Consider the following 12,939-nt stretch of genomic DNA (forward strand, 5'->3'; position numbering starts at 1 on the left):
TGCCCCCAACCACCACAGCTCATCAATCACAGCACCTTCACTCTGCATTAGCTATCACGCGTGCTCCCTGCACGCCAAGCACTGAGCCCAGAACAATAAGAGAAGTATTTCATTCTAACATTATTCTTTGAGTTAGGTACCATCATTCGCATTTTATAAATAAAAAAAATTAAGGCTTAGAGAAATGAACCTGGCAGAGCCACTCAGTGAGTCTTAGAGCTCGGGTTTGAAGCCAGAGTCTGATTCAAGAACCCTGTCTTCAACTATCATACAATCCTGTCATCCAAACCACTGAAGTCGGCACATAGGCTGAAACCCATGCTACTCCAGACCGCAGAAAGAACACTGGTCAGAAAAGTCAGCAGACTTGTTTTCATCAGCTTACACTTAACTGCACTTATGAATTTGAGAATTAACTTATTCATTTGGAAAAAGTTACACTAAAGGCTTTCGCCACTCATAAGGTTGTTGCAAAGCTCAAGCAACTTGGTAAATAAAGTTATGATAATTCTGTTCTACATTCTAGTGATTTCTTTATCTGCAACTTTCACACATTAGGATCATGCTGCTACCTATGTTCACATAATGACCATAATGGACTTAGAAATGCAATTTGAGTCTGCCATGGAAAGTCGTTCAAGTACAGTGGTTCTCTAGGTCAGGCAGAAATCATCTGTAGGCCTTTCCCAATTCTGATTTCTTGCCTTAAGAGGAGTTTGTCAGAATGAGTTGTGTTCTAGAGACAGATGATTCTGATAAAGCCTCTGGCTAAGGATTCACCTTAGCATCGTGCTGTAAAATAGGCAAATCCAGAGTTAACATATTCAGACTGAAATCCTTTCTCAAATACTTACTGACCATGAAACCTAGGGGACCCGACGTTCCACAAAACTAGCAGTGATTGCCTTACACACAGTATCTGTTCAATAAACCTTAGTTATTACTTACAGAATCCCTGTGGGACGACTGACTTGAATTTCTCGGACGCCGTTACAAGTAGCTATTGCAGAGCTCTGTTAGTTTGGTAACTGTAACAATGAAAGTTGCTTCTCTGGATCTATCTCCAGTTATTCTAGTCTTGATGTATGAAGCAAGACAGAACAAGTTCACTTCCTGTTTAACATAAGAGAGTTAATCCATCCCTAATGTCATTACGAGAATTGAAACATTAGCCATACCGCTTAGAAAACGCCACCATTTTCCAGTAATCAAACTATGAAAGAACAGATGGTACAAAAAGGTTTGCATTTCAATAGAACTAGCTTTATTATTCTTCTTCTTCTTATTATTATTTTAAACAAAAGAAATGGTCTAAAAGCAAATGCCGATATGTACCAAGGGATGGACATGACCCGGTACTTACAAAGGAGCTGCTGTGTCATAAATGAAAACAGAGTGTTAGGGGAAAAGTAAGATTTCAGGTGCTGTCTGTTTGGATAATCTGGAGACGCAAGGTAACTGAAAGAAGGCGCTGTACCGAGCAATCGGCAGGAACAGAAAACAAAATGAAACAAAACCGCCAGCAGCTGCTTTTCCAGAGAACTACGTGCTGGCAGTGTGAGAACTGGCATCAACTCACGGTCTTCTCATTTTCCCCATTTTCTATAATTTTCCTCTTCTTCTCATCTGTTTTCTTCTTGAAGATGTTATTGCGGTAAAACTGAAGCTCTTTGATGCTTTCGCTAATGTCATCCAGTGCCCTACAAGCAAACACATCACGCTGAACTGAAATGTCCACGGAGGTTATGAGCAATGGACTAAAGAACTTAAGAACAGGTATTACTGTAAATGCCACTATCTGATATCATTAAGAAGAGGAACATTTCAATAAAGCAAATTTAAGGGCTTCATCTAATAAAAAGTAAGTTTGCTTAAAAATATTTTTCTAAAATATATCCGATGATAAAGTCTCCCAAACCGTCCTAGAAAATGGTGGGGGGTTCCATGGGGAAAAAAGAACTCTGGGGTCAAGTAAGTTTAGTTGAAAATCTAGGTCAAGTATTCCTTGTCTGAACTTCTTTGCAAAGCATTTCATGTACCCATGTGTGCCACGAATTTCCAAAGGGAGGCTGTACTACATACACAGTGTTTCTAAAACTGAATCGGCCACATTTGTGGAACACTCATTAACAGCTCATGGAACAAAGTCTGGGAAACACTGTGCAATACTTAATGACATCCCTACACCAAATATATACTGGCATGCTCAAACATAACTCGTGACTCAGTCATAATGCACATCGATCACCAGACAGCACCTAACCATAAAAGATCTACTTCTCTCTCTGGTGGAGATTTGTGCTATAACCAGTGGCAGCCTGACTCCATCTAACAGCCTCTCTTCTCCTCCAACATGCTGTTTCTCGTCTGTCGTAGCCTGAGAAATCGGGTAACCGAGATTATTAGAACAGTGTGCAGGTCAATCAGTAAGCCCTGAATGATAAGCCAAGGGCCTCTTCTAGAGAATAAACTGCACAAACGTTACAGCAGGAGTTTCACGGCGGTTACTGTGGCTAACCTAACAGTTCTGCTTTCTTCCCAGGTCTTGGATATCCAGTGGATAGCTGAAACCATCAAAAATAAAGCCTCTGACTAAATCAAGGTATACAACATCTTATCCACAACACTTAAGTCCATAAAAGATCTTAAAACCCCAAGTACTTTTATGACTCACTATGTGGCAAAACCTGATTAATCTTGATACAAGGCTATTCATACTCAGTAGTTAGGCTATTTGGTGTGAATATCCCTATGTTTCACTGAAGAAACATCAATGTGTTTGATCAGGGGATGCTTCCTCTGACCTTGTTAGGCATGTTATATAATAGTAACCACTACAGATACACTATTACCTTTGTAAAGCTTGAAAAATCTGAAATCTGAAAGACATCAAACCCTGTTTCAGATAAGGTATTCTAAACCTGTATTATTGTGCTGTAGCCCATTTAATCCCTACCCCCCCAAAAACACTAGAACGCCACACTCTCTAGAGCAGGGATTTGGTCTGTTTGCCTAAAACTGGGCGTGGCACATGGTGGGGACTCCATAAAGGAATGAACCAAGTGCTGCCCTTAGAAGTTGCCTGCTAAATCCCCCGTCAAAATTTTATGTTCCTCCTGAATGATGACAAAATTAAAAAAAACAAACAACAACAACAAAAAAAAAAACTTTTTTAAAGAGCCAGTAAGTACAGGACACTAGACAAACAAGATCTTCAAATTTCTTTGGTTCCGGGGCCTAAGTCTATAGACATAAAAGAAAGGATCTGAAAAACTAAAAAGTATCAAAGTTAGGCTATGTTAATACAACTGTCCACAAAGTGTTGTAATTAATTTCAAATGGCTACAAGTTCATGCTCTTGCTGGGAGGAATATTAATATTGCTCATTACTAGAAAGATTATAGACTGTTTCATCATACCTACACACTAAGCTATCTAAAAGTTTTAAAACTGCAATAAAGACATACGATGCTACATATCTCAGAATGGAATAACAGAATCCTGAACAGAGCTCCAGATCATCTTAGCAAAACAAAGTTGTCTTTATGCTGGTGGACCTTTATTTTTCCCCCAAGAAAACAAGAGCAGAGAACAGACATTATTGTAGGCAGTCAGGAGTTCGAGACTTATGTGCTTGTCAGACAGCCAAGCTCTTGGAAGGACCCAAACTTACCTGTGAGAAGCAGCCTTCTTTGGTGCAAATTCATATTCTTCTGGATACCAGCGTCTATACACAGCAAAAACGGAACTCTCAAAGGAAACTGTCTCAAATATACTGGATAATTACCTCCTTCAAGCAATTTATCAACATGGAAAAAGGCATTTGGGTCAACTATCAAGTTGCCTCCTTGCCCGGGACGCTCTCTTCCACCCACGCTTCACCCTAGATATTCTCTTTAGGCAAGCTCGTCAATGTGTAAGATTCCTAGATTCACGCCATCTCAGCCCTCCCCCAGTTGGTCATAGATAGCCAACCACCTGCTGGACATCACACTTCTAATCGACATATATAAAACCACGCTTATCCTCAAGGCCTCCCTTCTACCATCCACCAAATCGGCTTTTCCTATCTTCCCCTTTATCTTTGAACAGTTCCATCAACTGCCTAACTGCCCAAACCAGAAACACTAGAATTGCTTTACCGCTCTTCCTTCCCCCACTCCTTCGTTCATTCGATACCGTGCCAAGGGATGTTCTCAGGTATGTTATCTCCGTACCCTTCTCTGCCACCCAAATGCCATTTCCCTTGCTCATTCTCCTCTCTCCAAGATGAGGGAAAAGCCTCCTTTCTGATCTCCCTCTTTTCTTGCCACCTTCTAGTCAGAATGATCTAATTGTTATCACTCATTTCTCTACTTGAACTTTTTTAAAGGAACCCATCCCTTACAATGTTAACCATCTCAGCAAGGCATACAAGCCCTTTGCAAATGGCCTCACCTCCCACCTTTGCCAAACATCATGCTTTGCCCTCCAGCATCAGTGAACTGTTTGTAAGGCCTCAACTATATTTTGCCCGTATCTTCCTGTGCCTCTATTTCTTCATACTTGTGCCCATTCTAAAGAATCTTTCCGCCTCACCTAGATGCCTAGAAAACGTCCACTCTTCTTTAAATATCAACTTAAAACTTATTTCCTATGCAAAGCTTTCCCCGACTTCCCATTCCTCAATCCGGTACATTTCAGGGCTCCTTCCCCCTTGTGCCCTCGATATTCTCTATGCACATGTCCACGACAGGAGTCATCATAGAGTATATTTGGAGTGTGTGTGCTTTACACATCTGTCACCCCACTAGATTCTAAGCTATTTAAAGGCTTTTCATCTGTATGTTCCCAGCACACAGGCCAACACGTGGCACAGGATGGGTGCTCAACACGTTTTCTCAACTAACGAAATTTATACAGAACATTTCTGGCATCATTCCTCGCAATTCTTACCAGTCCAGAATCAATTAAGGAACTGTCCCAGCGAGCGAGGGAAAATGTTGCACACCCACCTGGCACCCTCAAGTTCTAGAGTTCTCTTCAATTACTTTCCACAAAGTCTCAATTAAAACATGCTAAATGGGGCAATTCAATGGATCCTAAATATAGCCCTTACCTGCACAGTTCTTTAACAGTGCTCACATCAATTATTCTATAATGAAGATGTTTCATGAACTGGGGCATGTATTTGTCAAGAAACTTCTTATCTGCATGAACTGAATTTCCTAGAAAGACACCAAGCATACCGCATCTGTGTATTTCTAGCAATATACAACAGGATATAAAAACTCATTAACTATTTTTGAAATGGAAAGGATTTTTTTTTTAATTTAAACAATACCTAAAAGCATCTCAAAATCTCTAAATCAGGTTTGAGGGCATGTGATTAGGTTACAAGTGCAGATTTCTGAGTACTTAGTCAGGCTCAAGGTAAATTTATTAATGGCCTGTCTCCAGAAAAAAAGGATAAATCTACCACTCCACATACTTAACACACACATCTATTCGTTACTTTTTCGGATCATACCAGATGTGCAAATTTTCTCCCGTGTCATGAAACCCACACTACTAACACTAAAAACTTAACTGAATCACATTAAGTAAATAAACCTTTATTCACATTCCAATTTTAACAAATCATATCCATATTCATGTTTCCATACAGTAATATATATTAAAAACGCTAAATTTTAAATACGTACTTTAAAATAGACACCAACGACACTAGCTAGAGGGAGATTACATATACAACATATGCTCTAGTACTTAATGTCAGAACTTTTTAATGAAATTCAAGGAAAGCATAAGCTATCACATCAATTCACATATACAAATACAAACGCATCTCCACAGACCATTAACTGTCCTCTGACAATGGCAGTGCTTTCAAAACCTAGAACTGGCCTGGTCTCTTTAAAAAGTCAATGTCACACGGGGTGGGGGATGAGGGGGGAAGGGTGGGCGGGGAGAAACAGGTAAACTTGTGCATGAGTCTTGACTGAGTCCTGGTTCAAAAACAATTAGACATTTCCACGTGGACTGGATATCAAATGATGTTACTGAATTATTTTTAATTACCTTAAATGTGATAATGACATTGTGGCTACTGAAGAAAACATCCTTATTCTTAGGAAATACTTAACTGAGAATAAACTGACAGTTGATGGGGGATGGGAGGGAGGGGAAAGTGGGTGATGGGCATTGAGGAGGGCACCTGTTGGGATGAGCACTGGGTGTTGTATGGAAACCAATGTGACCATCAATTTCATGTTAAAAAAAAAAAAAGGAAATGCTTAACGAAGTATTGAGAAATGAGGTTTCAGAATGCCTGCAATTTACTTTCAAATGTCCAAAACATACATGGCACAAGGTTAACCATTATAAATCCCACTTTTTTTCTGCACATATGAAATTTCCCATAGTAAAAATAGGAGGGAAAATTTTATTAAGTCCGTGTACCCTCGATCTCACACTGGGTTTCAGGGTATTTTTCCAATACTCATGTTATAACGTACACAAGGAAAACAGAACACAAAATTAAGATGTATACTCTAAATCAGGGTAAGTAGAAGGCATGATGGTCTTAGTGGATCTTTCTGGAACTGCGGTCTCTTGAACTACCACAATGGAAGACTATCTACGAGATATACATAGGATCGGATTTTACCTGCAAGCGGACAGAGCCCCGGAGGAGTCTGCTGTCGTACAAAGGACAGAAATTCATACTCTGCCTGTTGCAATGTCATTGTACTCTCCTTCACTGCCTTGGTTAGACCAGACTGCAAGAGAGAATCCCCAGCCCCCACCAGAAACACATCAAGTCAGTTTTCAAAGGCATCCAGAAATGAAACTTCACTTCTAAAATGGGCAAATATAACCACAGATGGACTATTCGTAAAGCTCAAGTTCAAAGTGAAACTGCCATCCTTGCACTGATTTTTTTTTTTTTCTTAAAGAATCCAGGCCCAAAAGGCTATGTTCCTGATTGTTAATAGCATTTCCACACAGTCAGAAAAGACGGTGCTCAGAGTCCGAGGATATAAGCTCTGGGAAGAAACAACTATGAACAGGAGAGCAGCATTCCCCCTTTTCTGAGAGTTGACGTCTAACCTTATCCAAAAGACTGACTTGAGCAATACTTGACAATCCGCAATGCGTTCGCGACAGACTGAATGCAGGAGAGGAAAAGAGAGAACATTCAGGAGAAGATGATCTCGACAGGTCCCAAAGATGACAGGTAAACAAGCAAGTGGTCTCCCAGGCTTGCCAAGCAATCTTCCTCTAACCCTTTTTAAAATCCCATCCAACAATGGTATAGGATTCAGATGTGGGAGCAACACGCTCGTTACTGATCCCCAAAGCAGCACTCCTGTTATTTGGTAATGTTACCTTCCCATGATGCTCCTTACACCAATCTGACATGCTGTCCAGTAACTCATCTGGCTGTTTTATAATCAGGTTAGGACCCTGTGGATGGGAAAAGCCATTAGTCATCCAGAATCAACAGGGACAACCTTGGTGTCTGAGGTAAAGTCTAACCTCACTTTGTGAGGATTAAACACACAGCTAGCAGAGAAAGAGATGAGGGCCCTTTGCTATCTCTGTTAAGTGGTCCTCATTCATGCCAGTACTGTGTACGATGGCGAAAAGGAATGCACACACGCGTGCGCACGCACACACAAACGCACATACACACACACGCACGCCTCAGATGAGTGAAATGCCTAATAAGAAGACAGTAGTTGCCTATCAAAGGTCAGCAAACCCAGCCCTGACCTTTGGCTTTTTTCTTTTTTTTTTTTTTTAACCAGTGAGCTAAGAATGATTTTTACATCACGAAGAGTTGTACAACAAACAAACATGTGACAGGTATGTGGCACTCTGAGCCTAAAATATTTACTATTCAGTCTTTTTTAGCAAAGCTTGCCAACCTTTAATTAGGAGTTCAATTTGGAAAGTGTCTATATTGCCAAGTGAAAGAAGCAAATTGCGCAACAGCAAGCATGTGCATGTGATTTCATTTACGCTGGATAAAAACAAATAAATAAAAATACACACATTTGTATATGCATACAAAGTATCAAGAAAGTACACAGAGTTTGGGAAGTAGGAGGCAGCAGCAGAACGGGGCAAAAAACTAACAGCTGACTAGACATACACTTTAGATAAAGTTACACTGTTGAATTTTAATGATATTTTTATATCAAAAAGTTAAAAGGGTAACTGGTAACATCTGGGGGAAAAAAAAACACGTGGCCCTCTAATTCTCCTCTCCATTTAACAGAACATTCAACTTCTGAGTGTCTCAGACACAGTCCCAGCAGAAACAGAAGCCTCACTTGTGGCATTAAAACAGGTCATTTTGGGGGCGCCTGGGTGGCGCAGTCGGTTAAGCGGCCGACTTCAGCCAGGTCACGATCTCGCGGTCCAGGAGTTCGAGCCCCGCGTCGGGCTCTGGGCTGATGGCTCAGAGCCTGGAGCCTGTTTCCGATTCTGTGTCTCCCTCTCTCTCTGCCCCTCCCCCGTTCATGCTCTGTCTCTCTCTGTCCCAAAAATAAAATAAATAAACGTTGAAAAAAAATTAAAAAAAAAAAAAAAAAACAGGTCATTTTGGGCGTCGTTTCTCTGTACAATGGAGATAACAAACCACCCCCCTTCCCTCAAAGGGCTGCTTAACAGGATAAAAGAAATTATAGATATCAAAGTTTCTGAAGCGTTTTGGAAGAAAAGTACTCTATGAATCCAAGGTATTATTACAATTAAAGTGGTAAAAATAGATTGTAATCTCTGAGAGAAAAGGCTAGAATTTGACTATTAGACATCTTACAACTAACAAGGACTTTCAGCCAAACAAGAAAACTGGTAAAGGCAATCTCCAAGAAGCAAAAAATTCACTGATTACATATATTAAAACACATACACACAACACACACACACACACACACACACACACACACACACACAAAACCCTCCTATTGTTTAAAAAAAAAAAACAAGCATTAAACAAACAAAAAAGCAATTCTAACAAACTCTGATGGGAAAAGCAAACTATTAATCTAAGGCTCTATAACTTATTCTAGGTCCTGGCTCAGAACCCTGCACTACCTACAGAAAAATTTTCAGGATAGGATGTTTTTTCCTCTACCAGCATAAAACTTCTTCCTCAGACTCATATACAAAAATAAAACGTATTTTCCACAGAAATGACACTTAAGTGCCAATAGTCCATAAGCATTTTTTTTTTTTTTTTAACATTCTTATCCTCATCTGACTGAGTCTATTTACAAATGCCACGGTCATCTGCAGCTGTGTGAATACAGACCCAAATTTCCTCCAGGGTACATATTAACTAACTGGTCCATTAAACTGTCAGTATTTCACATTATATCAACAGACTAAGGGAAAAACTCTTCTTCAGCCAAGAGTAAGGAGGGCTGACAAAATAAAGACACTTCGCTTCACTATTCATTTGCAGTAAATTCCAAGTGACAAAAAAAAAAAAAAAAAAAAAACCAAACCCAAAACACAGAACTGTTTTTATATAAAGTTAAAAAAAAAAAAAAAAAAGAGCTAGTTGTTATGATGAGAAACACAAAGTCTCATGATTCTCCTCCAGCTGATGTATCAAGAGGTACTCCAGGATGTGTGCCTGGTACTCCACTCAAGTAGTAATTCATCTATAAATGCCTTCTCCCGTCTCTTACCTACCAAGATAAGTAGAGGTCTTACTGGAGATTTATGAAACGTATCCAATGTCAGTAGCACATCGCTACCACCCTCCGGGAACTGACTTTAACAGAACCGCCTTTTCCACAAGCATCCCTACTGTGTTCCTGGAGTTTCTTACTACCTCTGAAACTGCTGACAGTATGAGACCAAGGACCAATTCAAGAGCAGGATTTCACCGTCTACCAATCAGAAGCTCTCTCCCACACTTCTCAAACGCTCCACAAGGGGCCAAAGGGCAACAGGTGTATTGTTTTGCTTAATGTTTCGGTTAAAAGCAGCATGTGAATCATGCCCAATATATCAATAGGAGAATATGCCGATTCTGCATCACCAAATTCTAAAATCTGAATATAGATCTAGGTAACCACACATCCCAGTGGAGAAGGCCGAGAGTGGACATACAGACTCAAGTTAAAATTAAGGTGATGATACAAAGATGACAGTTTGGCATGAGGCACTAATCCTGATGAGACAACAGCTGGTTGTCTGGTTGGTTACAAGTTCTTTACTTCAAATGCCTGGGTGAAACTCCTGGCTCCCCCAATAACAAGCCAGGTGGCCTTGGGCAAATTACCCAAGATCCCTGCCAAAACGTCCTCCTCTAGAAAATGAGGGTAATCTCCTACCTCACAGTCGCTGTGAGGACTGAGAGTACGTACACGTAAAGCAGTTAGAAATGTGCGTGGTGCACAGTAGGGTCTCAGTAAACAAGAGCAATTCCCTTTGCCATTTGGTGCATGGAATATTGAAAACTAAATAGGTTGTGAGAGACTACTTCGGTTCTACAACCAACCCTACCATGACCTAGCATATTACTTTGGAACTTAACCTATATATGGGCCTCAGGTTTCCTATTTTTCACATAAAGAGATGGGGAAACAACGATTTAGATTTCCAATACACTCCAAATAGTATGACTGTATTACATGGCATCACCTACTTCAGCCAAAATGTTGAGATCAGAGTCAGTTATCAGACACGCCATCTCAATAATCTGGTCCTTCTCAATGTCCAATCCTGTCATCTGCAATCAAAAGTAAATATGTAACACACACAGAACCAACTCTCTATTTCACCCAATTTTATTTAACTGGAATCCCCCCAAACATAGTCCATTCATCTCCCATAGCCAGGATAAAAGAGACAATGATGCTTCCCGGGCAAGCCCTCCAGGCCCTAAACATGAGTCATTTATTCAATAAATATTTACCAAGGGCCTACTTTATGTGAGGCACCCCAGTTCTACCGTAGGACAGATGCAAAGTCAGCAAAATTGAGGGCTGACACCATTCAATTTGGTCAAGAGTTAGGCAACTCACATCACTACATCTCTGCAGCTTACAAAGTTTTCACATTAATTACACCACTTGATCTTGACCACAATCTAATGGAGAAAGCACGGTTATTAACCACCACTCCCCCCGCCCCCATTTCATATATAAGAAAACTCAGATTCAGCGGAGGGGGGAGTCCTCGGCATGGGTTTGGAAAACCTAAAGGGATCAAAAGTAGGTTCTAGTCCCAAGTGAGACCCTAACAGCATGACCTTGAATGGGACGAACTCTCTCTCTCGGCCTCAGTTTTCTCCTTTATGAAATGAGAGGTAAGGCTGAGTCATCTCCGGAGTCCCGTCCAGCTCGAACAACCCAGGGTCCCATAAGGCTGCGGAAGGGGAGTGTGGAGGCTGGCACAGCCGCTGCCCCAACCCCCCACCCCGGTGACCCTAAGCCCAGAAGGACCAAAGCGTTAGGGAGGTCACACCCGAGCGGAGTTCGGGGGTTGGGGCGGGGGGAGGGAGCGGGATGCAGCCATATGGATGACTCTTCCCTTTTGAAAAGACACCCCACAAGTCCACCACGGTCCCCAACACCCGCACGAGTCCAGCCTGCCGACCTGCCCCGCGCAGCCCGCAACCCGGCGGCGCTCACCTGCCACACCTGAGACGCAGAGACCCGCCGCCGTCCGCGGAAAGGCTCAGCTACTCGGTCTCCGCGCCGAACCCCACTCGCCTCCCCTCACCCCCCTCCCCCGCCCCGCCGACCGCACTCACCTCCAGGTCCACCCAAACCATCCGCTGAGCCATGCTCTCCCCTGCCGCCATGGCTGCGCCACCTTCGCGGACACCCCGCGCCCCGAACTGCCCGCGACTCCCACCCACACCTCGCAACAGCCTGGAGCCCAGGGAGCCGCCTAGCATCACCCGGCACGAGCCGCCACGGCCCCAACCTCTCAGCCGGCGCTGGCGCAGGCGCGATGGTCGCTAAACGTCGCAAACCCGCGGGGAGGCGCAGGAGCGAAAACCACAAGTCCCAGCATCCAGTGCGCCGGCTCGCCGTGAGCAGCCCGGCTTACCTGCCGAATGGGATGATGGTATTTGGAGTCTCGCCCGGCGTTCCGACCGCTCTCCCCACCCCCGCCACGTGTTTTCGGATGTTACTGGACGCGCATGTTTTTCAGAACTAAGTTTATTCGTTTCACAGAGTTATTTCCTGAGTTTGGATTAGTTGCGAACCGCCTGGTTGAGAAAGAAGTCTCTTACTTTGTTTGGTCAAGGGAGATAAGGTTATCTATTTATACATGTATACATATACTTTGTCAAATAGATCTTTCCTCTTTTTGCCTCTCCCCCTCCCACCCCCAACCTTGTTACCTACCTGCCCCTCCACGCAGGGTATTTTTCTCGTTGACGTAATGCAGCAGGGCGGTGTGCTATTTTTAGGCCAGAAGGCCAATTCCACTGTCAAATCCTTTAGAAATCCTTGAGATCTTGTATCAGTGATCACTTAGCATGTATTAGGTGTTCAATAAGACTTCCTTGGCAAAGGGTCGCTCCTTACTCCTTGTGAAGGGAGGTGGTCCGTGTTTCAGTTCAGCTGTGGTGTATCAGTGCTAATGAAGACGTCCTGCTCCACTCTTACAAGTCCCTCCAAGTTTAAATCTTGTCCTTTTATAAAGAATCTGCAGCAAATTAAAATGAACTAAAAACGGCTCTGCCTGGTCTGAAATCTGCTTTGGTTTTGATCAAAGTATCTGTTATCTCCTCTGGGCATAGCTACAGTTTCCATCATTTCCAGGAGCAAAGATGGTCACCAACAGGACCTTTCCACCTTGTAGTGTCAAATTGCAGGAGTCCCTTAAAGCTTTGCTATACAGTAGCAAATTCGTTGTGCAGAGTGCAATGTTGTCGCAAACATCGATCTCAGCCTGGAATTATACCCTCTACATTTT

The 12,939-nt window shown here is 42.4% G+C and overlaps 1 protein-coding gene across 1 annotated transcript; it reads right to left on the reverse strand.

The window, feature by feature from the left end:
* Nucleotides 1-1,241: 1,241 nt before the first annotated feature.
* Nucleotides 1,242-11,972, reverse strand: REXO2 (RNA exonuclease 2). Its single transcript, XM_025928170.2, has 7 exons — nt 11,762-11,972; nt 10,652-10,735; nt 7,372-7,449; nt 6,650-6,761; nt 5,099-5,207; nt 3,674-3,727; nt 1,242-1,700 (listed from the first exon to the last, which is right to left on the reverse strand). Exons 1-7 carry the CDS (start codon nt 11,906-11,908, stop codon nt 1,571-1,573), a joined length of 714 nt encoding a protein of 237 aa, XP_025783955.1. The 5' UTR covers nt 11,909-11,972; the 3' UTR covers nt 1,242-1,570.
* Nucleotides 11,973-12,939: the final 967 nt, after the last annotated feature.

This window comes from Puma concolor, chromosome D1, assembly GCF_028749965.1.
Source record: "Puma concolor isolate L17-30 chromosome D1, mPumCon1.1.hap2, whole genome shotgun sequence".
Lineage (NCBI taxonomy): Eukaryota > Metazoa > Chordata > Mammalia > Carnivora > Felidae > Puma > Puma concolor.